Source organism: Rhinoderma darwinii, chromosome 5, assembly GCF_050947455.1.
Source record: "Rhinoderma darwinii isolate aRhiDar2 chromosome 5, aRhiDar2.hap1, whole genome shotgun sequence".
NCBI lineage: Eukaryota > Metazoa > Chordata > Amphibia > Anura > Rhinodermatidae > Rhinoderma > Rhinoderma darwinii.
In genome coordinates this window covers 22,780,028-22,807,019 of record NC_134691.1, presented here as the reverse complement: position 1 = coordinate 22,807,019, position 26,992 = coordinate 22,780,028, and the positions used below count along the sequence as shown (strand labels likewise).

The 26,992-nt window shown below is 45.3% G+C and overlaps 1 protein-coding gene across 5 annotated transcripts in view; it reads right to left on the bottom strand.

The window, feature by feature from the left end:
• LOC142651276 (uncharacterized) overlaps positions 1 to 26,992 on the bottom strand; it is a 290,189-nt gene that overhangs the window by 152,063 nt on the left and 111,134 nt on the right. For all 5 annotated transcript variants that reach the window (XM_075825742.1, XM_075825741.1, XM_075825743.1 and 2 more), the window contains 2 exons: positions 7,949 to 8,039; positions 7,356 to 7,384 (listed from right to left, as the gene is read on the bottom strand). In XM_075825742.1, coding sequence (XP_075681857.1) covers positions 7,356 to 7,384; positions 7,949 to 8,039 — 120 coding nt within the window. The remainder of the gene's footprint in view (positions 1 to 7,355; positions 7,385 to 7,948; positions 8,040 to 26,992) is intronic.

The window sequence follows — 26,992 nt, the reverse complement described above, 5'->3', positions numbered from 1 at the left end:
CTTTGAGAGCCCTAACGGTACGGAGAGCTATTTATACTGAGGACTGTAAGGCCCTATTCACACGACAGGATTTTCCGGCCGTGTGACGGCAGTTCAAAAACGGCCGTCACACGGCCGCAGTAGGAACAATAGACCCCAAATAGGGCTATTCACACAACCGGCCGTCAAAAAATGGGACATGCCCTATTTTCGGCCGTTCTCCCGGCTCCCATAGAAGTCTATGGGGCCGGGTAATACACAGCCATCACTCGAATCTGTTCCAAGTGACAGCCGTGTCTTCCGTCGCTCGCTCTCGACTCCTCCTCCACACAGTGCGAAGTGCAAGTGAGGAGGACGGTATTTTTTTGCTCCCTGTAGGAGCGGAGTCCCCAATCCCCGGCCACAGCTTCGGCAACGCTGTGGCCGGGGGTTGGGGATTCCGCTTCAGGAGAAGTACCTGACTTCACTTTCCATATATGGACATAATGTTGTTGCTGTCAGGGACTTCTGAAGCGGAATCCTCGGCGCTGCGGCCTGTGTTTCCACTCCAGGAGAAGTTCCTGACTTCACTGTCCATATATGGACACAGTGACGTCAGGGACTTCTGAAGCGGAATCCCCGGCGCTGCAGTCGGTGTTTCCGCTCCAGGAGAAGTCCCTGACTTCACTGTTCATATATGGACACAGTGACATCAGGGACTTCTGAAGCGGAATCCCCGGTGCTGCTGCCGGTGTTTCCGCTCCAGGAGAAGTCCCTGACTTCACTGTCCATATATGGACACAGTGACGTCAGGGACTTCTGAAGCAGAATCCCCGGCACTGCAGGCAGTGTTACCGCTCCAGATGAAGTCCCTGACTTCACTCTCCATATATGGACACAGTGACGTCAGGGACTTTTGAAGCTGAATCCCCAGCACTGTGGCCGGTTTTTCCGTACAGGAAAAGTCCCTGACTTCACTGTCCATATATGGACATTGAAGTCAGGGACTTCTCCTGGAACGGTGGTACTATCTACAGAAAGGTAGGGGTGCCATCTATAGGGGGGGTGCTGTGTCGAACTACCTACATGGGGCTGTGTGGCATTACCTACAAGGGACTGTGTGGCATTACCTACAGGGGACTGTGTGGCATTACCTACAGGGGGCTGTGTGGCTTTACCTACAGGGTGCTGTGTGCCATTACCTACAGGTTGCTGTGTGGCATTACCTACAGGGGACTGTGTGGCATTACCTACAGGGGGCTGTGTGGCATTACCTACGGGGGGCTGTGTGGCATTACCTATAGGGGGCTGTGTGGCACTACCTACAGGGGGGGCTGTGTGGCACTACCTACAGGGGGCTGTGGCAGTATCTACAGAGGGCAGTGTGTTGCATTATCTACAGAGGGAAGTGTGTGGCAAAAAAGTTACAAATGAAATTCATCTGTTTTTAAAACGGACAGGGAAAAAAACGGATGCAAAACGGGTCAAATTCGGCCGAGAAAAACTGACCAAAATGGCAGTTTTTATCGGCCGACACTCGGACCCTGTTGTGTGAATAGAGCCTAACTATAACAAGAGGACAGACACTATGTCTAGAGGATAGATGGTTTCTACATTAACATAGAAGAGTATTCTTTACTGTAAGAGCAGTAACACTAAGGACCTCTCTGCCACAATATGTTGTCAAGGGTGATTTGTTGAAAGAGTTTGAAAGGGGCCTGATGCCTTTCTTAAAAGTAATAAAATAAAATAATCAAAAAGCAGCATTTACATCATTAACAATGATGTGTATTCCTACACATAAACTTCTGCATCCCGGCGGCATGGAAGATTCCGAAGGTCAAGTCTCCTTTCTCAACATAATGAACTGAACCAATTATGCCAATTATAAAAGTGTGTCTAAGTGTGTTTATCCACGAGGATTGTTTCATGACTTGGAGTATGGCTTATGTGGCTAAGCGGCTAATCTTCAGTGGTCTTGGTGCAGCTGCTATTAACCAATACACATTTACCTTCTGTTGTTGTTTTTCTATTCTATACCAGCCACAGTGACCATAGTAAAGTGTAGCGCACTTACAGATGCAGCCGTCTTTATGTTGACTTTTAACGCATTAAATTTGTTGTGTGATATCACGTTGCAGCAAGTTATCAGAGTCAAGATAAAGATAGCTACATCCGTACCTATCCCACACTTCTGCACTACTTCCTCCACTGGTGTCTGCAGCAAATCAGAAACCTGTGATTGTCTGCCTACATCTACTATTGCACAGGAAGATAGGTGGTGGAGTGGACTGCCTGTAATTGGCAATAATACAGTCCTTCTTTAGGAAGGGAATGGTGCTGCCTGAGATGAGGTGTTCACATTGCCTCATGGACAGTATGTACGTATTATAGATGCATCCTCTTCGGATACTATTGCATACCTCTTCCAACATTTGCCTCCCCATTCGCGGGACACTTTCAAGCCTGGCCCCGATCCAGTTGGAACCACCCACAAAACATCACGCCCACTGTTATGCAAATTTACACAAGCACCACCCACTTCGAGACCCGTTTCAATGAACAATCCAGCAAAAAAAAAAAAAAGGACGGTTGGGAGGTATGCTATTGGGTCAATGGAGTTGGTGCCAGGTGGCTCTATTATTGTAGTTCATGGTTAGTTTGACCCTGTGCATGGTTCCACTATCAACAGGCCATGTAATCTTAGCAAACAAGGGAGTGAGAGATGGCCACAGAGTTGTGCTGCCCTTTCTCCAGAAAAGGAAGGAGTGTAGAGGGGCAAAGCCTGGTTCCTTCAGTTCTGGAATTGAAGTTGTGGTCATGTGAAACAGCATTAGGCCTCATTTACACGAGCGTGTGCGTTTTGCGCGCGCAAAAAACGCTGCGTTTTGCGCGCGCAAAAGGCACTTGGCAGCTCCGTGTGTCATCCGTGTATGATGCGCGGCTGCGTGATTTTCGCGCAGCCGCCATCATAGAGATGAGGCTAGTCGACGCCCGTCACTGTCCAAGGTGCTGAAAGAGCTAACTGATCGGCAGTAACTCTTTCAGCACCCTCGACAGTGAATGCCGATCACAATATACACCAACCTGTGAATAAAAAAAGATGTTCAAACTTACCATGAACTGCCTGCTTCCTCCAGTCCGGTCTCCCGGCCGTTGCCTTGGTGACGCGTCCCTCTCTCGTCATCCGGCCCCACCTCCCAGGATGACGCCGCAGTCCATGAGACCGCTGCAGCCTGTGATTGGCTGCAGCCTGTGCTTGGCCTGTGATTGGCTGCAGCTGTCACTTGGACTTAACTGTCATCCCGGGAGGTCGGACCGGAGTTATCGGTAAGTCAGAACGTCTTTTTTTTTTTACAGGTTCATGGATTTTCGGAGCGGAAGTCACTGTCCATGGTGCTGAACCAGTTTAACGCTTTCAGCACCGTGGACAGAGACTGTCTCCTGACGTCGCGTACCCGAACATTTTTTACCGGTTTCGGTCAAAACGAGTTTTGCCGAACCCGGTGAAGTTCGGTGCGCTCATCTCGAATTTGACACTCCGTTTGGATGTTTGTAAACAGAAAAGCACGTGGTGCTTTTCTGTTTACATTCAGGAGTTTGACAGCTCTTGCGCGAATCACGCAGTTCGCACGGAAGTGCTTCCGTGCGGCATGCGTGGTTTTCACGCACCCATTGACTTCAATGGGTGCGTGATGCGCGAAAAACGCACGATTTTAGAACATGTCGTGAGTTTTACGCAACGCACGCGCACTGCGCAAAATTCACGCATCGTCTAAACAGCCCCATAGACTATTATAGGTGCGTACGACACGCGTGAAAAGCACGCGCGTCGCACGCGCGTATAATACGCTCGTGTAAATGAGGCCTAAGGCAAAGGATTTTGGGCCGAAATGCAAAATCTGTAATGGGCCCATCACCTACCATGTACCAGTTATAATACTTGTGTTTTCTTATGTGGCAGAGGGGCCTTTCGGCCCCCTTAGGAACAAGGGCCGGGTACGACTGCTACCTCTGCACCCCTTATAGCCTTGGCTCTGATATCAGAAAGTGGACCCTATTTTTGCTATGGGGCCCCATTACCTCTATTTATGTGTTTTGAAATATCTATTACAAGGAGAAAGAATTTAGAAATTAGCTTTACAAGCCCAGAAACAGAATGAGACATCATGTACGAGTGATTTACTTCATTGACTGCCGTGATGAATAAGTGAACATTTATTCCTACCCACTCTTCACACCATTGGTATGGGCTTTGCTTATTGTTAATTTCACAATCATACATAAAGTAACACTAACAATCACAACACTAAAGGCAAGACAGGGATGTTTAGTAGTGCTGAGAAAAGTTGTAAGTCTGTATCATACCAAAGTGTGTGCCAATCCTGTATATTCTGCAGAAGCAGCCCTTTTGTAGGCAGAACTACCGCTCAACATCTCCATAGTTGCAACGTAAAAGGGCACCTCCGGCCGTTGCACTTCAGGTAGCATCTATGGCTGGCAGATACTGTTATGGGTGGTTCTGTGCCGCATAAGAGGCGTCTAGAAAATATACAGCAGCTTGCACAGTGTGCCACATAACTTTTGCCACTGCTTTACCATAGAAAGGAGGTCTACGAATTTGGTGGGTATTCAGAAGTTGGACGCTTGTTATAGTTTCATGTGATTCCAGGCAGCTGGCTCTGTGCACGTCTCTGCAGTGGAAGTAGTATGAGCAGCACACATTGCTCCATTGTGGCAACACATATTGGAGGAGCATTTATAAAATCTGCTGCAGACAGTATTTTGGTGTACATTGGAAAAGGAATAGGTGGATTCACGCATGTGAAAATGATATAGCGTCTGGTCGTCTTTTTTTACATGTACAACATACTCAAAATGGGCTTTAGTCAACAGTGGGAACCACAAGGATCTGTGTTAGACCCAAGTCTTTTAATCTCTTTATTAATGACTTTGTGGGTGGGATTGATAGTAAGGTATCAGTTTTTACCGACGATACAAATCTTTGTAGGATACTTAAAACTCAGCTTGATTATAAAATATTACAGGAAGACCTAGATAAGCTGGCAGCATGGGCAAAAAGATGGCAGATGAAATTTAATGTGGATAAATGTAAAGTAATGCACCTACGCCGCACTAATAGTATTAATGCATATACATTAAATGGAATAAAACTGAAAATAACGGAACAAGAGAAGGACCTGGGTATTCTGGTAACAAATAAACTAAGCAGCAGTCATTGTCAAGCAGCAGCTGCAAAAGCAAATAGGATTTTAGGGTGTATAAAAAGAGAGATAAAAACCTGTGATTCAAATGTAATATTACCCCTCTATAAATCCCTTGTAAGGCCACATCTTGAATATGGGAATCAGTTTTGGACTCCAAATTGTAAAAAGGATACAGGAAAGCTAAGGTAGGGTTTAAAGGCTGGAAACTAGATTATTAAATGGGATGGGAGGTGTCTATTACAATGAAAGGCTAGAAAAATTGGGCTTGTTCAGCTTGGAAAAAAGACACATTAGAGGTGATCTTATTAACGTGTAAAAGTATATGTGTGGCCAATGCATTGAACTAGCACATAATCTGTTCTTTCCAAGGCCTTTACAAAACACCAGGTGACATTCATTGCATGTGGAAGAAAGGCGTTTCCGACATCATTATAGGAAAGTGTTATTTACAGTAAGAGCAGTCAAACTATGGAATGCCCTACCCCAAGAGGTAGTAATGGCAGATACTATGTCAGCATTTAAAAAAGGCTAGATGAATGACAAATGGGATTGGGAATGATGAATGGGATTGAGGGTTATAACTAGTATAGCATCTGACTTGAACTATTTCAACCTATGTACCGTATTTTTCGGACTATAAGACGCAGTTTTTAGCAAGAATAAGTCTTATATTCGGTAGTTAAGGGACTCGGCAGCGCCGGGCCCCCAGACCGCTTCTTACTTAACCCATTCCCGACCCATGATGTGCCAGCACATCATGGAGCGGGGAGTGGATGATTTTTGGAGCAGAGCGGGCTCACGCGCTGAGACCGCTCCATACACCGCAGGTGTCAGCTGTGTTTTAGCTGACACGCTGATCTAACAGCCAGGAACAACGATGGTGCTGTTCCTGGCCATTTAACTAGTTAAATGCCGCGGTCAATAGCGACCGCAGCATTTATAGGGGTCTTCTCATGAACGACATTTATGACATATCCTCAGGATATGTCATAAATGTTAGATAGATGTGAGTCCCACCTCTGGGACCCGCACCTATCTCTAGAACGAGGCCCCCTAAACCCTGTTCTATCTTACTCGCCTCGGCTGTCTCCCAGCCACTTCCTGGATAGGTGGTCGGGAGTTACGGAAACAGCCGAGTGCTCGCTGAGCTACACTGTTTCTGGAACTCCCATAGAAGTAAATGGGAGTTACGGAAACAGCATAGCACCACGAGCTACACTGTTTCCGGAACTCAGTAGCTATGAAAACAGCATACATAGTGGAGTTACTTAAACAGCGTAAATCGCTGAGCTACGCTGTTTTCATAACTCCCATTGAACAGAATAGTATTTATGGAAACAGCGTAGCATGCTATGCTTCCCTAGGAGAACTAATAAAATGTGAAAAAAAAAAAGTTAGATACATTTTCAGGAGTGTAAAAAAATATTAAAAACGTTAAAAACAAAAAAAACCTTTTCCCATTTTTCCCCAAGCACAATGTAAAAAATAGAAAAAAAAATTGGTATCGCTGCATCCACAAAAGTCTGAACTATTATACTATAGCATTATTTGACTCGCACGGTGAATGGTGTAAAAAAATAAATAAATTTAGAACCCCAGAATCGTTGTTTTTTGGTCACCTTAGAGCAAAAAAGAATTAAATAAAAAAAGATTAAAAAATTTAATGTACCAAAAAATTGTGCCAATAAAAACTACAGCTCGTCCCGCCCAAACAATGAAAAAATATAAACGTTATGGCTTTCAGAATGTGGTGAAACAGAACAAATAATTATTTTTAATAAATCATTTTTCTCCTATTTTCTGTTGTCTAAAACCTGGGTGCGTCTTATAGTCAGGTGCATCTTATAGTGCGAAAAATACGGTAACTATGCAATTCCAACTGTTTCCAGTTTGGGGGTGCAGCTTAATTTGTTATGAGGGTATGCAAAAATTTATAAATTACATGCAACATTTTCTGCTCCATAATAGCTGACCAGCCCAGTGCCGCATCGGATCAGGTGTACAGTACATTGTAAAAGTTTTTTTAGTTTTTTTTTAAAAAGGGCAAAACTGTGCAACATTTGTGATTTTGGTGGTTGATTCAGATGGGAAATTGATGCAGGGAAAAAACAATCGACGTATAATAGAAGTTATTTATAGTGCAGTACAAAACAAAGAAGCTAAACTCACTGGAGACTTGGCTTGTGTCCCTTTGAAATCTGTTTAATTAAAGAAATGAAAATAAATCAGTTGTAAGATCTAAGAAACCCACAATATAATAAAGGACATAACGTGGATAATGACGTTGCAGCATTATGCATCCTATTGTTTCACCTTCCGGCATTAAAAAGCTCTTGTCGTCACTATCCATATATGGACAGTGATGTCAACAGAGCTTCCTACGCTCGGGCTGGGGACTCCGGCATTGTACCTTCTGACATCACTGTCCATAAATGGACAGTGACCTCAGAATCTTCCCCAAGCATAGCGCTTCAGGTAGTGCTCTGCCCTTCGGGCGACGTATACTTCTGTATACCTATACAGTGGGATACGTTTCATTCTTCTGTCGAAAGTATACATAGACAATCCTCCGGACGTATATCTCTGACAGAAGGCTATAACATAAGGCTATAACATGATGTGAACAGGGCCTATATATAATAAGATAAAATAAATTGTATCCCTGGAAAACCCTTTTATTATTTATTTCCTTCTTTAATGTTTAAATATAGTGTAGTCAGTGTTAAGTGTATACATATACTGCAATCATTGCTCTGTCTTACCTGAGGTCTGTGGTTCCACATGGTTAAGGTAAAAGTGCTGCTTTCGATTTGCTCGATCCTTAGTGTGAAACTGATTCAAAGCCAAGTTGGCCTAAAGTAGAAAGATGACATTAAGAAATAAGGAAGAGTTAATTTATCTCCGAAACACCATTTAAGTAAAAGCAGTCATCTATTCTTTGCCGAGTATGTCCACGAGTTATAATCCACATTAATGACCATTGCGCCCCGAAATGTAAGTTATTAACTCATCTTCTCTTCAAGTTCTCCGGAGAAGTTGGGTCTCAACCAATTTGTCCACCATTATAGTTTCCATTTGCATTATCATCCAGTTTCTTTCTAGTTATTTAGTAATATATCCGTTGCTCCATTATCACTACATAACTATACAGAAGGGTCAAGAAACTCAAGGACTTATAATTACATGTGATTTGATTTTTTTATAGCGCGCACCTTCCCTACAAAAAAAATAGCTTATTCAGACAAACGTGGGGAAACTCGGACGTGAAAACCTCCGGTTTTTAAGTCCACGTTGCCCCCGTGCTGATCCCGTTTCCACGGATCCCCATAGACTTGGGTCTATAGAGCGATCCGTGAAAACGGAAGAAAATTGGACATGTTCTGTTTTTCAACTAACCCCTCACACGGTCCGTTGAAACAACGGCCATGTGAACGGCCCCATTGAAATACATGTATCCGTGTGACGGCTGCTGTTTGTGCCTTTGGCTGTTTTAGATGTGTATTAGATTTAGTGCAGCCAGAAATGTTGTGGGTAGCTTGCAGATTTTGGGTCTTTCCTGGTCGTCCTACGCAGCAGCACAGAAACCAATGGGTTAATACCCCACTGCTGGTAGGACAGGTGACAAGAAACAATAAAATAATCAATTAACTGGACTATATGTAGGGACCTAAGCCCCACCCCCCTGTGTCTTTTTTTCCTACTGTTGGTGATGACAGGTGATATGGTGGTTCTGTTTCCTAAAGGTGGTTGTTCCCCTTTTCCCAGGTCCCTTTGCTGGGAGGGAGAAGCTTTGCATAACTTCTTGCCAGTAGTGGCGTCAAGGGGTTTATTTTCTTCATTTTCTTTACGTCGGCCGTTGTTTTTAGTGTTCACAGCACAAGCTGTAGGACCTGCTTGCTGTGACACGATCAGCCAGTAAGATTTCAGGGGGCGGAGCTGAGTGACATCAGCAGCCCTCCCCTAGCTGGAGCTAGTCTCGTTCATGGGCACCGCCATATTTCTGGTGACGGTGCTCCTGATTGGTTGTTCCTCCTCTCCTAACATCGGTCAGGGGGTGGAGCTAGAGACTGCGTTCCGCAATCAATTTATACGCAGGTATTAGTAGAGCTTACATTTTAGAGGTTTTTCTCCTATAGAAAGGACAGTCTTTAGGTGTCTCTCCCCTGTTTCTTGGGTAAGGCGTCTTTTCTTCTAGAAGAAGTTCCTACTAAAGAGGGGGAGTTACCAAACCAGTGGGTTCTTCCCACTGGGATGGGTCTTTTGTTTTCTGAAGTATTTAAAGCCCCAGTCTATTTTTTTCCAGGAAAAGTAGTTCTGAGAACTCTATCAACCTTTTGCCCGAAGGTACCGTCAATGGTGAATATTAATCAAGAAATATGTTTACCATCATTTCTGATGGAAGAGTCAGAGGCTTCAGCGCAGAATCTTCATGCACGCATGTAGGAAGAGCGCTACAACATTATCTTGAAAGGACTAGGTCCTTTATGAATTTTGAGAATATGTTTGTCATGTTTCTTCCAAGGAAGAAAGGATTTAAAGCATCCAAAGCTATGTTAGCCAGATGGCTAAAAGAGACTATTATCCTTTGTTATAAATTAGGAAGAGAGCCGCCTCCTGAAAAAGTTTGTGCACATTCAACGCGTGCTATGGCAGCTGCGTGGGCGGAAAGAGGAAGGTTTCCTTTGGAGAATCTGTTCGGCAGCTTCTTGGTCTCAACCGAACACTTTCATGAAGCACTATAGACTGGACATTGGGGCTTCAGAGGAAGCAGCCTTTGGACGTACAGTTTTGTCTTCAATTTGCCCACCCGTATAATTTTGCTATATCCCACTGGTTTCTGTGCTACTGCGTAGGTCGACCAGGGAAAGAAGGAATTATACTTACGCTATTCTTCTTTCCTGTAGTCCAAGCAGCACAGCGTTGTTGTTCCCTCTCAAAATCTTTTTGTTGATCTGCGTTTCTGGTATTCTTTTTAAGAGACACAGGGGGGTGGGGCTTAGGTCCCTACATATTGTCTAGTTAATTGATTATTTTATTGTTTCTTGTCACCTGTCCTACCAGCAGTGGGGTATTAACCCATTGGTTTCTGTGCTGCTGCTTGGACTACAGGAAAGAAGAATAGCGTAAGTATAATGCCTTCTTTTTTCCCTCTGCTAGTTTCTGTAAATGCTAATTTTCTCTCTCCTTACTTATCGAGTGGGCGGGCTCTTCCTGGTGTGACGATAGAGCTGTACTAGGTGCTCTGAGCCAATCAGATGTCCTTGTCCTGCTGCTCTACCTCCCCTGCCCCCTCGAACTTCTTTTTTACAAAAAATACTAACTGCAGCTTAATCCCTCTCCTCCTCCCCGCTCCTCCTTTCTTTTCCAGACAGATTCTTTTGCCAACTGAGGATATTTCTGAACATTTAGGCCATGTTCACACGTGGCAGAATTGTTCAGCTGCAAATGTTGGTGCAGATTCGGGACAATTATGCAACGAACCTGCACCAACATTTGCATATTTGACAGGTAATTCAGACGTTGCAGAAAACACAGCGGACTTGCCAAAGATTTCAGTTTTTGCATTTCAAAGGCTGAAATCAGCAGTGAAATGTCGCTTCTTCTCCGCAACAGAATGTTCATGCTGCAGAGAAAATCTGCTCCGAAGCCTAAATTCCGCACAGTTATTTTCCGCAACGTCTGAACTAAGTTTCCTAAAAATGTATAGAAACAAATGTAAAAAATGGCTGCTGCAGAATTCCACTGCGGACTGTCCACAGCGGAATTCAACAGCAATTCCGCCACGTGTGAATGTGCCCTAACAAAGAGCTCACAGACAGGGAATGGGGAACTAGAGCCTGTTGGAAGGTTAGAGATGCCACTTTTCCTTTATAAGATATATTACATAATTTAAAGGGGTTGTCCAGGATTATAAGAGAAAAAAAAGGGTCTGTTTTTCTTTCCAAAAACAGCACCACACCTGTCCATAGGCTGTGTCTGGTATTGCAGCTCAGCCCTATTCAAGTATATGGGGCTAAGTTGCAATACCAGACACAAATCGTGGCACTGTTTTTAGAAAAGAAGACTCTTTATAATCTTGGTCAACCCCTTTAATATATTGTCATGTACTATTGATGTATGGAAACAATTATACATTTAAAGGACAATGTCTACTCGTTAGAAGGGTCCTTTGACAATTAGCTGTTTACAAAGTGTCTCCCTGCTGTGACCCCCCCACTCCATGATAATAAGTAATCTGTGGGGAAACAGATTAAGGCGGGATTCACACGACTGGGTCCTGCCCGAGCCCGAGTATCGGCCGGTAAAATCGGCCATTTTTCCCGGCCGGTTTGCATTATTTTTACATCCGTTCCGGGCCGGGCAGTTCTGGACAGTGACATCAGCGGCAACTCCTGAAGGGGAATCCCCATGTGTTCGGGGATTCCGCTTCAGGAGTTTCCCCTGATGTCAGTGCCCAGATATGGACAGCGACATCAAGCGCTCTGTCCAGGAGCGGAATCCCCGAAAACACGGGGATTCCGCTCCTTCAGGGAGCTAAAATGGAGCTAGCACATAGCAGAGCGGGGAGATACCTCCCCGCTCTGCTATAGAGGCGTAGCTACAGTAGTAGCAGCCGCAGCAGCAGTAGCTGCTAGCGGCGCCATGGAAGGTGCCGCTGGGCCAGGGTGCTTTTAAAACAAGCAGGGGAAGGGAGCCAGCGCAGCGCACCTGCTGTACACCCCGGCCCCGCCACACAGTGTACAGCCATTCGTCCGAATGGAATAAACTCCTCCTCCTCACATGCACTCTGCGCTGTGAGGAGATAGAGCGCAAGCGACGGAAAACCCGCCCATCACTCAGGACACATTCCGGTGATGGCCGTGTATTACCCAGCCCCATAGACTTCTATGGGAGCCGGGCGGCCGGGTACCCGGCCGAAAATAGAGCATGTCCTGTTTTTTGACGCCCGGTTTTCCCGGCCGTCAAAAAATCGGTCGTGTGAATAGCCCCATTAGGGGTCTATTATTCCTAATGCAGCCGGGGGCCGGCCGATTTATGAACGGCCGGCACCCGGCCGGGAAACCCTGTCGTGTGAATGAGGCCTAAGTAAAAGTTCAATTTTCCTGCAGAGCCACCACATTATACAGTGACTATTCATATCAATGGGTTATCTGTGTAATACAGGACAGGTCCTCCAGAGCAAGAGTCGCTCATTGTAACCGCTCTCCATTTTGGCCAAGAGATGAAGATCTTGAACAGAGGACCCCCTTCTATTAACTCAGAATTCACTAATAGGGTAAATGGTTTTGTTAAACTAGAAAACCCTTATGTTTTTATTCAAATATTCCAAGCTAGGTCCACCAATGGAAATAATTGTTGAGATTTCTGTAAATGTAAATCTACTATATGACTAAGCAGTTCCATGTAAAAATTTCACCTAAAATTTAAAATTATTAGCCCTTGATTCTGTTTAGCTTTTTCTTAGTTATAACTTTTTCTTTCCTCTGTGTTCTTCAGTAGTGACAATGGGAAATAATAGCCATTATAGTTTCTATTAACATCCAGTTGTCAATTTATTCACACATTTCCAGGAGGAATAACAGAGGAGCGGCGCAACGCAATGTTCTAATAAAAGATGCTCCAGAATTGTTATTTTATGGGGAACACAATTATTTGCTAAAATAGACATGTCAGGAGACTGCAACATACAGGGGAGTTAAAAGCAGTGTCACATTTAGTGGGGTGGGGGATTCTTGTACCTGGAAACCCCTTCTGAGCAGTACAGGAAAAAAATCCAGTAAACGCTGTAAGGGTATGTTCACACGCAGTAGCAAAATACATCTGAAATTACGGGGCTGTTTTCAGGCGAAAACAGCTCCTGAATTTCAGACGTTTTTGCAAGTACTCGCGTTTTTCGCGGCGTCTTTTACGGAGGTTTTTGGAGTTGTTTTTCAATGGAGTCAATGAAAATCAGCTCCAAAAACGTCCCAAGAAGTGACAGGCACTTCTTTAACGCGGGCGTCTTTTTACGCGCCGCCTTTTAACAGTGACGCGTAAAATTACACCTCGTCTGAACAGAACATCGTAAAACCCATTGCAAGCGATGGGCAGATGTTTGTAGGCGTAATGGAGCCATTTTTTCAGCCGTAATTCGAGGTGTAAAACGCCAGAATTACGCCTGAAAACAGTGCGTGTGAACATACCCTAATTCTTTCTGACATTTATTATTGAGTGCAATGAGAGCTGTTACAAATCTTTAAGCAGTGAGCTCCCCCTTGTGGCAGCTACAAGAAGATAGAATTTTTAGCATGTCACTCTATGTGAAGAAAACCACAGGATTTGAAGCTCTATATCTAAAAAACCCAACTACTATTATAAGAATTCTCTGCCTATTTATTAAATCAAATTAAATTATAGGTGCACTTTCCTGCCTGAGACCACCACAAAATCCTGCACCATCCTAAACAGTATAGTAATATTATATAATAATAAACTGTTAAGTGTTAACCACTAAAGCATCATAGACCTTCAGGGATATTACAAATCAACCACTAACCATAATGTACATCATTATTAACAACCTTCTTTACATTTTAATTGGGGGGGGCACTAGTGGAGGGCACTAAGGGGGCAGCATTACTCATTTGGTAGCACTAAGGGGGCAGCATTACTCAGTGGGGGGAACTAAGGGGGCAGAATTACTTAGTGGGTGGCACATTTAGGTGGCAGCATTACTCAGTGAGGGGCACTGAGGGGGCAGGATTACTTAATAGGGAGCACTAAGGGGGCAGCATTACTCAGTAGGGGTACGAAGAGGGAAGCATTACTCAGTGGGTTGAACATTTAGGGGGCAGCATTACTCAGTGGGGGCACTAAGGGAGCTGAGTAGAGTGTGCCACAATTACTGCGTGGTGGGCCCTAAGGGGCTCCAATACTGGGTGGGTGCTTTTATCGTGTGTGGGGGCACTATTATCGTGGGGTGAACAAAGGGGCACATTACTGTGTGGGGGGTACACAGGGGGCACCATTACTGTGTGGGGGCACTCAAGGGGGTCCTACTGCTATGGGAAGCACTAAAGGGCACTATTACCATGTGGTGCACTAAAGGGGGCGGCAAAATCTGCAGAGACCGGTGTAGCCAAGAAAAGTGGTCATGGCAGTCTGGACCACATAGAGTAGAAAAGCGAAAGTAATTTACTACAATCAGAGAAGACGTCACCTGTGAGTTAGTGGATATAACTGTACTGTATTACATATAAGGTCTACAGTGTCATTATACTCATCATATGCAGAGCGCCAGTGTAGAACTAGTATGGTGTTATTATTGGTTATGTTGTTTCCTGTGGTAGTTATATATGATCATGACGTGGAGGTATTATTTGGCCCTTGTATACTGGTATTATTTGGTAAGTGCATGCCTGTATTATTTAGGAATATGCTATTTTTTGGGGGCATGGCTGATGTGTCTATGGGTACAGTTTTCCTTAAAAAGTTAAATCCAGGGACAGTATACTGATGAGGTGGTGTATCTAAGCCTATCATGTTGTAAAAGTTGTTTACTAGCTATTCTGTATTCAGAATATTTTTTGAGTGAGGTGGAGGGGACAAAACATATTCCTTGGGGCTTGTGCCCCTGATATTTTTAGATCCTTGCAACGTCCCTGACCAGAGGTATTATGGATTAGTCACAAAACTACTCTAGACCACAAAGAGTATGACAGGAATACTATCATCCACCCCATGTAAAAATGTATGATATAATTTAAGTCCATATAATCAGGGGCATTTTGCTGTCTACGTTGTGGGAACCACCGCAGTTTTAAGAATCCAGAAAGTAAATTCGTGCCCTTGAGGGAGAAACAAGTTCAAGTAACGGTACACAAATTAAACAGTGATCACATAGAAACACAAATATGGATGTAAAGAGGGAGGCGGCAGGTAGAATACCGATCAATGAGGGTAATATGCACAGAACAGGATGTCATTTTCCTACTGACCTCATATAAACTGGAAGTGTGGGTAGAAAATGTACATACACTAACAATATAATGCAGAGATTAATGAAAGGTTATACATGTAAGCACCTAGAGGCACGCAAGTTACAAAGTAAATGAGTGAAAATTAGATTTATTCATGATGGTTGAGGATATGGGATAACTGGAGTAGGAAACGAATGACAATGTATAGTTAGCAGTTACATACATACAGGAGATTGCCAATGACGCCACTGTAAGTACTTTTTTATGTTTCTTTACAGCTATAAGTAAAGGGCTATTTAAAGGTTATTTCTCCATACAATAAAACATCCCAAATGAATAGAAGTATTCGAGTCGTCCTATGCTGACAAGTTTTTTTTTTTAAATGTCCACTTTTTATTAGTTATATTTTGTGTTTGAGAAAGTTTGGTGCCAACCAATATTACTGCCATTGGGCTTGTCAGCCAGATTTCTAGAGTTAAAGGACCAGTGTCACGAAAAAAAAAATTTTAATATCAATTTGCTTTTAGTGTTTTATTAAAAAATGTTTTATTTATTTGTCTGTTTGTGTTTTACTTTTTTTTATTTTTTTACTTTTTCTTCCCTATGGGGGCTGCCATTTTTTTTCCATCTCTGTATGTGTCGATTAACGACACATACAGACATGGAATACGGCACATACAGCCCCATAGTGAATGCGAACGGGGCCCGTTTCATCCACTATGCTGTACGCTGTCTGTGTGGGAACGGCGCATGCGCCGCTCCCACACAGTCCAAATTGAGTGTCTTTGGCCAAGCGACGTCCGGCGCCATTTTCTTGTGGACCGGAAGCCGCGGCCGGACAGTAAGATTACTACTTACGGTCGCGGCTTCCGGACTTGTGCACTTGGACCGGAGGGAGCGGCGGCGGCAGGAGCAGGTAAGTTAGGTCTATGTATGTACGTGTTTTACTGTTTGTTTACTACTGTATGTAAACCAACTACACTGTGTGTTAGCTCAAAAAATGGCGACACACAGTGTAGGAGGTTTGACCGTTCAATCCCCTCCTTTCTCCCGGCACTAGCCAGGAAAAAGGAGGGGGGATTCTGAGAGCTCACTAGAGCGAGTGAGTTTTCTCAAATTTTGCAGCATAAAGCAATGTGGTTGCTTTACCACATGCAATGCTGCAATTTTGGGAATTGCTCCATCTAGTGACCTGCACTGGGAAATGTTATAAATTAGAATCTAATTTATAATATTTCCTGACTCGTGAAAAAAATTAAAAAAATTAGAACAATGTTTAATCACTTATACACTAACTGCTTAACTAAAAAAAAAATTCTAGCGACACATTCCCTTTAATGACCAGTTATAGTAGAGAGAGTGCGGTCACCTGCCCATTTATTTTCCGCCTGATTGCAGCGACTGGCGGCCTCCTGACCAGGTGTGACTGGGGTCAGGTAACTCCTGTTCTCCAGATAGGTCCGGGTCCCAGAAGTGTGACCTTATCAGACATTTATGGTTTATCTTGAGAATATGCCATAAATGTCTGAGTTGGTAATACTCCTTTAATAGGGGATGTTACTAAAAAGTAATATGTGTCCATATTATAAAATAGACAAACTTGGTCACGTCTCCACTTTATAGATGTTTTTCCAAAGACTGTAAATTCGGTATACATATTGAAATGTCTATTTTTTAAAATTACATGGATAAAAAGCTAGTGTCCAGTCTGTGTCTCGTGCTTCTCAATGCTACAGCCTTTCTCATCTCTCCTGCTTAAAGCCATACCTAAAGTACCAATTAACAGTACCATACAGTGCTCACATAACATTGCTAAATGATGCTAAACTAATGACGCTATATCGTGTCAGGCAGTACTAAACAGTGCCCGCATAACGCTGTCATACAGTGAGCGTATAATGTCATACAGACCCTAAGTAATACCACTATACAGTACATAAATAATGCCACCATATAGTATCCAATAATAGGATCCAGCAGAATACTGCTATACAGACACTACATAACCGTGCATTATGGTGCACAAATAATACCACTTACATTGGCCCTATATTTACAGTTTGTGGTATATATGTTCGGAGAAACTTTTTGATAATCAATAAAATAAATATGTATATACTGTATATAAAAAAAAAGCAATGCACAACGAAAGTTTATTAAAATAGAGAAAATTACATTCTGAAGAGCTGTTAGTGCGATTGCATCGTACCTAAAGTATGTGACTAACAGGATGTTTTATACAATGCTTAAAAAAAAAAAAAAGCTCAAGCATAGAAACAATAATAAAATATGATAAGTTCCTATCTCATAATATGCTAATAATAAAATATTAATATTAATTATTAATTGACACCCACAGCATTTCTGAATAAGTGTCTGTATACTTAAAGGGGTTTTCCCATCAGAGACATTTATGACATATCCAAAGGATTGTAGGCCCATAAGGGTATAGCTGCAGGGACTTAGACTGCAGAAATGGTTAATTCTGCAGTGAATAATGTTTCCAAGGCTATGGGACTGTGTTAGGTGTAGGAGGGATGGGATTGGTCGTGTAAAGCCCACCATTTTCATGATAAGTACATGTATATCCCCTGTTCCCTCCCTTTGTCGCTCACCATTTTCTTCTGAGGAGTTTCACTGCTGACGTGTATCGATGGCGTCCATCGACGAATCCATTCGCCTCCGCGTCCAGGAGGAGGGTACGGGCTGGCTGCAGACCCTGCTCCAGGAGCTGGCTGCTCCAGCGTCCACTGCCCCTGCCCCTCCCATCGTGCAACAGAGGTCCGCGCGGTCATTGTGGCCTCCTTCTCGCCTGTCCCCTTCCGGCGTTTCGGGTGCCCGCCGTTCTGCAGTGCAGCTTGGGCCCAGAGCTCCAGCACTTCCAGTGAGCAGTTCCCCGGCTCCGGCACATGCTTACGGTTCTGTGCCGGAGGCCGCATTTAGCCAGGAGGTACCTCCTAATCTTCCAATGTCTGGGCCCTCCAGCCAGGGTCGGGCTTTGCCTTACCCTGCGGCCGCACACTCTGCGGTCGTCTCCACACCCTGATTATGTGGTGGCACTCCCTAGGGGACCCCCACTCCCCCCTCCACGGCCCTCCACATTTCCAGCGTCAACAAGCAACACTGGAGCGTGGCATAATTTGGATCCCCTGGAGGACTTAGAATTATTTTCTATGGGAGAGAGTGACGCGGAGCTCATCCCCTCCAACCAGGAGCATGTTTTTAGTAGGCCCAGAGCGCCTACTCAGCCACCACAGGTACCACCAGTAGTGTTAGCGCCTCCCCATTCATCTCTGGGGCAGGCTTGTGTGTTGGCCAAGCGCGTGTCTCATTCCTCTTCCACCTGCTCCAGGCGTGAGGCTTCAGGACGCCGTTCCCGTTCCCCACAGCGGAGATCCGCTGACTGCTCCGGCTCACGTCGAACGTGCGGGAGGAAGAGGAGGTCCGACCACGGTCGCCACTTATCCTCCTCAATGGTTTCATCCTCATTAATTTCAAGGAGATCCTTCACCGGTTCGGTCAGTCGTGGCAGCTCTTCAGGGGATCACGGACGCAGTCGAGGTGCCGGTCTCAGGTCCTGTGAGGTTTCCAGGGAACAACCTCCGGTCATACCTCCTGTCGCGCCTCCGGTACCTGCTGCTCCTTCCGTTCCCGTGGCTACCCAGATGACGTCATCTGCAGTTGAAGAGTCTTCATGCCTTCGGGCATGGCTGCCTTCTGATAATTCATCTGATATTGTTTCTGTGTTGCGATCCCTGTTGACTGGCACGGCGCCTGCTCCTGCGGTTTCTATGGTGCAGTCCGTGGGAGGGAAATCCTTTGTTGAGGCTTCTACTTCCACGTTGACTGTATCTGTGCCAGCCTTCGATGTCTTGTTTTTATTTCAAAGTTTTTAGCTCATTTTTGGATTGGGTATTTCTGGACGATACCGGGTGCGGCGAAGTTACCCATTATCTAGACGATTTCCTGTTTGTCGGGCCGCGGGCCTCTCCACAGTGTCAATACTTGTTGGATTCCTTTAGATTTATGGCCCAGCGTTTTGGCCTTCCTTTGTGGGCAGATAAGACAGAAGGCCCTACTACGTTCCTTTCTTTTCTCTGTATCAAAATTTACTCGATTGCAATGTTTTTTCGTTTACCTCAGGACAAGGTAGTCAAATTGTGCGGGGTTTTGGATTCGGCGCTTTCTGTGAGCAAGTTGCGGTTGAGGGAGAAGCAATCCCTCTTGGATTTACTTGTTTTTGAGTGTGGTGTGATGCCCATGGGTAGGGTTTTTTCAAGGCGCTCATCACTGGCCACGGCAGGTGTCGGCGTACCTTTCCATCTTGTTCGCCTGACAAGGGGTATCAAGCAGGACTTGTGCGTCTGGAAGACGTTTCGGTCAGACTATAACGGTCACACTTTCTGGCGTACATCTCCTGTGCCTAACTAGGAATTACAACTGTATACAGATGCATCGGGTTTGGTTGGCTTTGGCTCTGTTTTCGGAGCTTCTTGGTGTGCTGGTCCGAGGCCAGATGTTTGGAGGTCCCGGGGCTGGTGTACCAACTTGACTCTGTTATAACTGGTCCCCATCATTGCCACTGTGGAGTTATGGTGCTGCAATGTCCGTGGCTGCGGGCCGTCAGCTCCAATCTCCTTCTCACAGCCGCAGCCACGAGTCGGCAAGTGCTGGCCCCAGCCTCCTCCTCAGGAGATGCCTGCGCTCGCTTCCACCCACCTCAGCCGGATCCCGTAGGGTGCACGTGCATGCTCGTGACCACTCTTAAAGGGGCAGCGCGCACACCAAACTTCTGATGAACTTTGAACCCGTGAGTACCCTGGACTATAAGAGGGCTTCAGTCCCCTGCTTCTATGCCTGAGCGTTGTTGTTGTTTCCCTAGTTTGTCTATGCAATGGTCTCCTAGTGTGTTCCTGTTCCTGTTTCTGTTCCCTGCATTCCATACCATCCTGGTCGAGCACTGTGCTGTGCCAAAGTCGTGTCGTGCTGTATTCCACGTCTGACCTGCTTCACCTCGTCTGACGTCTACCTGCTGCCTAGTCCCAGCCGAGCCTGCCTTGCTGCTGTCCGAGCTGCCACAGGTACCTATACGAACAATAGACATTGACCTGCGCCCTGTTGGCCAGCTGCCTTACCGCCAAGGCGGTACGGCCCAGTGGGTCCACAGACCCTTCGTGACAGTTGCGATCAAATGGCTAATTGGTAGATTGTTTTTTGGTTCGATAGTTAGTGTGGTAAATAATTTGACATCCCCCTCCGAACCTGTGGTGGTGCTGTTGCGTAGATTAGTTTTGCGTTGTTTGCAACATCATATTAATTTTCGGGCTCGTAATGTACCGGAGGTGGATAATGCTAATCACTGACTCTTTGTCCCGTTTCCATTGGCAGGTTTTTAGCTCCCTCCTCCCGCATCCAGAGCTGGAGGAGATGTGCTGTCCGGATTCACTTTGGCGGATACTAGATCTCAGTTGCTTCCATTAGTGAAGTTGTCTTTGGCTCCTTTGACGTTCTCGTCTCATGTTAAAGCGTGGAAGGAGTGGTTGGGGGTGGTGGGGGTTAGAGATATTGGCTCTGCTGATCAGCCTCGAATGGATGTGACGGAGTATTTTAATAATTTGCGCAACTCTGGTGTGTCTGGCCTGGTGGTGCAGCGTTGGCTCGCGGGTGTTGCGTTCTTCTTTAAATTGGGATGGTCTGACGTTACTAAGGCCTTTTTTATTACGTATGCGGTAAAAGGCTGGAAGAAGTCGGTGGTGCGGCGGGAGTTCCGTCGTCTGGTGTTGTTTTCCATCTTGGTTAAACTCCTCGACGCTGTCCCGTCGTTGAGGGGTTCTGTCGGAGGTTTCCTTCAGGTTAACCCCTCAACGGAAAGGCAAATGGAAACCCTAGCTTCCGTTTCCCTCACCATTGATCTCAATGGTGACGGAAATGTTGTTAATGGATTCCGTTGGTCAACGTTGTGACAGGGTTCCGTTGTTTTGAAAGAATCAATAGCCCAATCGACATTATACTGTATAGGGCAGTTATGGGGGCATTATACTGTATGGGGCAGCTATGGGGGGCATTATACTGTATGGGGTATTATACTGTATGGGGCAGCTATGGGGGCATTATAATGTATGGGGCAGCTATGGGAGGCATTACACTGTATGGGGCATTATAATGTATGGGGCAGTTATGGGGCGCATTATACTGTATGGGGCAGCTATGGGGGCATTATACTGTATGGGACATTATACTGTATGGGGCAGCTATTGGGGACATTATACTGTATGGGGCAGCTATGGGGGGCATTATACTGTATGGGGCATTATAGTGTATGGGGCCGCTATGGTGGGCATTATACTCTATGGGGGAATTATACTGTATGTGATTATACTGTATGGTGCAGCTATGGGGGCATTATACTGTATGGGGAAGCTATGGGGGCATTAAACTGTATGGGGCATTATACTGTATGGGGCAGTTATGGGGGGCATTAAACTGTATGGGACAGCTATGGGGGGAATTATACTGTATGGGGCATTATACTGTATGGGGCAGCTATGGCGGGCATTATACTGTATGGGGCAGCTGTGGGGGGCATTATACTGTATAGGGGCATTATACTGTATGTGGCAGCTATGGGTGGCAATATAATGTGGGGGTATTAGACTGTGGGGGCAGCTATGGGGGCATTATACTGTGGTGGTCAGCTATGCGGGGGCATTATACTGTGTGGAGGCAGGTATGGGGAGCATTATACTGTGGTGGTCAGCTATGGGGGGACATTATACTGTGTGTGGCAGCTATGGGGGGCATTATACTGTGTTGGGGGCAGCCATGGGGGGCATTATACTGTATGGTGGCATTATACTGTGGGGACAGCTATGGGGGGCATTATACTGTGGGGTCATTCATGGGGTCTGTCGGGCAAGGCAGCTGGGCATAGGTGTGCACAGGGGTCTGGTAGTGTTGGGGAGCGTAGGGGGGGCCCAAGCTGAATTCTTGCACCAGCGCCCATGAGCCTTTAGCTGCGCCCCTGGGCGTGTGTACATATATATCCCCTGTACCCTCCATTTGTCGCTCACCCTTTTCTTCTGAGGAGTTTCCCTCCCTCCCTTCTTTTGAATGTGATATTGTGTTTTCTTGTTACATGTTTTACACCCCAAAAAAATTTACTTAAAAATACTTATGTCTGTTTGTATGTATATGTGTATATAGTTTTTTATATATATTTAATAATGTCACAGTTGGCGGTTTTTTGTTATTCGAAATCAGTCTACCTACATGCTCCTGCAAAGGACTGCTCAGCCTCGGGGTTTCAAGACTGCGAGTTATGTTTATTATTTTTGATTGACATAAAGTTTATCTCAATAAATTTGTTTATATTTAATAAATAACTGTGGCCGACCTTCAGTCAACTCACTTTTGTAAAGTTTATATTAGTCTCAAGTGTTTTATTTATTTAATCACCCCGTCTTTTGGGTGGGATGTGCTTTAATTTGTGCAGTCTATGTCATAAACATCAGATGCGGGTGCCACCTCTGGGACCCACACCTATCTCTTGAATGGGGCCCCCTAAAACCCCGTTCTACCTCTTTGTGTTGTGGCTGAATCGTGTGATTTCTGACCATAAATTAAGGAAACAGCTTAGCTTACTAAGTCTCACAGAACTAAACGCTTGAATGTTACACTGCTTTCATAACTGCCGTTCACTACAATGGGAGTTACGGAAACAGTATAGATCAGTGAGATACGCTGTTTCCTTACTTCATGGTCAGGAATCCCATGCTTCAGCCACAACACAGAGCAGCAGAACGGGCTTTAGGGGGCCCCGTTCTAAAGATAGGTGCAAGTCCCAGAGGCAGGACATTTATGGTGGATATGTCATAAATGTCTCTGATGGGAAAACCCTTTTAACAATACTTATTATATTCTTATATTTTGTATTGTTATAGTTTGTATAATAAAAAAAATCTAGTAAAAAGAAAAAAGCAGGTTGCACGTAGAGGTGTGGTGCATGGTGCATTGTGGTGGAGGCCCAAAAATGGTAGAAAGCAAGAGACATGTGCCTGTTCTTCAGCAGAGATGCACTTATTCTTTAATAAATTAATAACAGTTTCTTCTTCACAAAACTAACAATCAATTACCAGTTTTGTAAATAAAGCAATAATCTTTGTCATCTGTGAAAAAATGGGCTGCGTACACCACAAAGTGACAGATGGAATGCTAGAAGCTTGCAAATATATTTCCAGCTGATTATGTTATGTGTTTATAAGTGTGGATCAGTGAGGGAGAAAATACTCATTTATTCTTTTTTTTTTTTGGGAAAAACATCTAAAAACTTATTTTCCAAGAATGATCAAACTGAATGGCGCTGCAATGCAATGTCCAATATCCTATGCAGACATCAGTCGGGCCTCATATACACAACAGCGTTGTGCTGTATGTCTTTATCTCTGTATACTGTATATAAAAATGAATTTCTGTTGTCTGTTCTTTATGCACGGCCAAATGACTGGACCGATCTGTACCAAATTTGGCACATAAGTAAATGAGGCGCTTTTGAAGGTTTTACACTCGGTTTCAGCTCTCTACGGCCTACCGTTCTTGACATATTCACAAAACATTGCGATACAAAAGCAAAAATTGCACAACCAGCTTCCACTTCAAGGGTCCTCCTCCATATCAAATCAGATGACCCATATTAGCCAATAGAAGCTGGCAGGTTCTTCATTCTCAGCCTCACTGACATACGCACAGTTTTACACTAGGTTCCCATAACAACCCAGTCTGTAAAGGATCTGCCAGACACAGCTTCTGTGTCGACGCCCGTGGTTAATAAGTCTGCATCTGCTCCTAGGTCTGATAGAGTGACTCGATCTGCTACCCCTCAGGCTGGTACGCTGAAGAGTGGGAGAACCTATCACAGCCTGGCCAGACGGAGCTAGCTCCCGCCCCCTGTCTATTTATAGATTAATTTCCTGCTCTTCCTTTGCCTGTGATTCTGTCTGGTTTCCTGGCTCTGCTGTTCCTGCTAGTACTATTGACCTCTGCTTGAAATTGACCCTGGCTTTACTGACTACTCTCCTGCTCTGCGTTTGGTACCTCGTCCACTCCTGGTTTGACTCGGCTCGCTCACGGTGTTGCCGTGGGCAACTGCCCCATTTCCCTTAGCTTCTGTGTACCCTTGTCTGTTTGTCTGTTGTGCACTTATTGAGCGTAGGGACCGTCGCCCAGTTGTACGCCGTCGCCTAGCACGGGCCGTGCAAGTAGGCAGGGACTGAGTGGCAGGTAGATTAGGGCTCACCTGTCTGTCTCCCTACCCCGACATTACACAGTCATTTTTGTTTTAAACCAGGTTTCCAAAACTATCCAGCCATTCGCCTTGAACGGACTGTACCTATACTACACTTTACATATACCGGATTTCATCACTCATAAATTGAACCCCTTTCAGACCAGTCATGCCTCCAAAAAGGAACCCTGCACTTGGACTTTGTTTCCTACTGATATGAAGCCAACATATCCAATAAAGTTTTTAACCACACACACAAACAACAAACAAATACACCCGTGCGAAGCCGGGTAACTCTGCTAGTATTGTATATATTACATATAATCCCAGCTTATTATTGTTTATGCCGTTCTCTTCGTGGATGAGAAAGCTGAATAATAAAGGTGTTTGACTATTGGTCGTTTTAGCTTTGGTATTGGAGAAGACTTTTCAGAAGATCATAGACAAACTACAGAAGTGGATCTTTGACAAGTCAAGCAAGATTTTTTAACTAATGTCCACATGACCAGATTGAAGCTTCGTCTTGTTCTAAACTAATTAAAGGGGTTGCTGCATGAAGGACATATGGACATCTTTGAGCCAGAACGGAGAGTCGCTCTATACAAGTGGCTCCGGTTCTGGAGGACTCGAGACGTACTTGTAGTATTACCATACCTCCCAACCATCCCAGATTCAGTGGGACAGTCCTGGATTCCAGGTGGTGTCCCGCTGTCCCGAGCGGCGGGGGTATGTCCCGCTGTCAACTGTATCCGCGTCCTGAGGACACAGATACAGTTGAACCCAATGTTGAAGCAGGGAACCATCAGCTTCAAAATTAGTTCAGAGCGGAGGAGCAGAGGGATGTCCTCTGCTCGCCGAGGGCTCCACAGGCACAGCGCTACTTTAAGCGCTGTACTCGGGAAAGCCCTTGACGTCACTGTCCATATGGACCTTGACGTAAGTGGCTACTCCTTGAGCGGAATCCCCGTTACTGATGATCTGGCCAAGGATTCCGCTCCTAGAGGAAACCTCTGAGTTCACCGTCCATATATGGACATTGACGTCAGGGGCTCCTACTGGAGCGGAATCCCCGCCAGAGTCGGCAACGGGGATTCCGCTCAAGGAGTAGCCACTGACGTCACTGTCCATATATGGACAGTGACATCATGGCTTCCCTCTAGGAGCGGAATCCCCAGCCCATGCTATGGCTAGGGATTCCGCTCCTAGAGGGAGTCCCAATAGCGCCATCTACAGGGGGGGGGGGTAGCGCTATCTACAGGGGGGTGGCGCTATCTTCAAAGGGTGTGTGGCACTATCTACATGGACACTAGCACTATATAGGGGCACTATCTACAGGGGACACTGGTGCTATCTACATGGGCACTATCTACATGGGCACTATGGCACTATCTACAAGGGCGGCACTGGCACTTTATATGTGGACACTGGCACTAGGGGCAGCTAAGGGGGCATTATAGTGAATAAGGGCAGCTAGGGTGGTATACTGTATGGGGCATCTCTGTGGGCATTATACTGTATGGGGCATTATACTGTATGGGGCAGCTATGGGGCTTTATGTTGTATGAGCGAATTCGTTTGGGCATTATACTGCATGGTGGCATCTGTGTGGGCATTATACTGTATGGGGGCATCTGTGTGGGCATTATACTGCATGGGAGAATCTGCGTGGGCATTATACCGTATGGCTGCATCTATGGGGGTATTATACTTGGTGGCAGCTATTTGGCATTATACTGTGAGGGGGCAGCTATTTTGCATTATACTGTGTGGGAGGCACTATGGGAGTATGATACTGTGCTGAACCAGGTGAGTATTGGCGGGGATTGGGTGGGATTAAAGGGGTGGCTTAAAAGAAAAAAAAATTGCCGCTACACGAGCCGCTTCGGTTGCCCCTCTTTGTGATACTTGAAAGTTGGGAGGTATGTTACTACTTGTAATACTACAGCCTGGCTGGCCACAGCTTTCCCCTGCATAATCAGGGGTGCCGGAAGCGGGACCTGGGGCGATCAGCTGATTATCCTAGTGGCCGCAATTCGAAAGGTCTGGTCTCTGACGAGACAGCACCTTTAAGATACAATTCAAAGGGGTGTGACCGGATGTGGGGCAGAGCAGCGGAAGAGACAGATAGCTCCGTGAACCAGTGGAATTCAGCGGCACACAGCAGGCAAGTATCTGCCTAAATCATTCCTAACTCGCTCCCTCCTGACGGCTTGTACCCCAGAGCGACTGCTGACATGACCAGGACAAGGAGAAAGTAATGAAGTCCTGCTAAACTCACCTCCTTCTTCTCCAGCGCGGCCCCGAGCCAAGATGGTGCAGCAACGCCCACGCTACACACAACGAGCCCTCAGTCTTCTCCACATTCTAGCGCTGATAGCAACGCTGAAAGCTCAGTTTCTTAGCAGAATAAGCAAGGTGAGCTCTGCAAACACTCTCCTCTACCTCACTATAGAAAAACTGTGGGGGATTGTACTGCTACTCATTCACCAAGAAGTGAAACATCTCTACATAGCAATCTTACTGCAGAACATCCCATCACTATCTCTGATATGAGAACCCTGCTAACT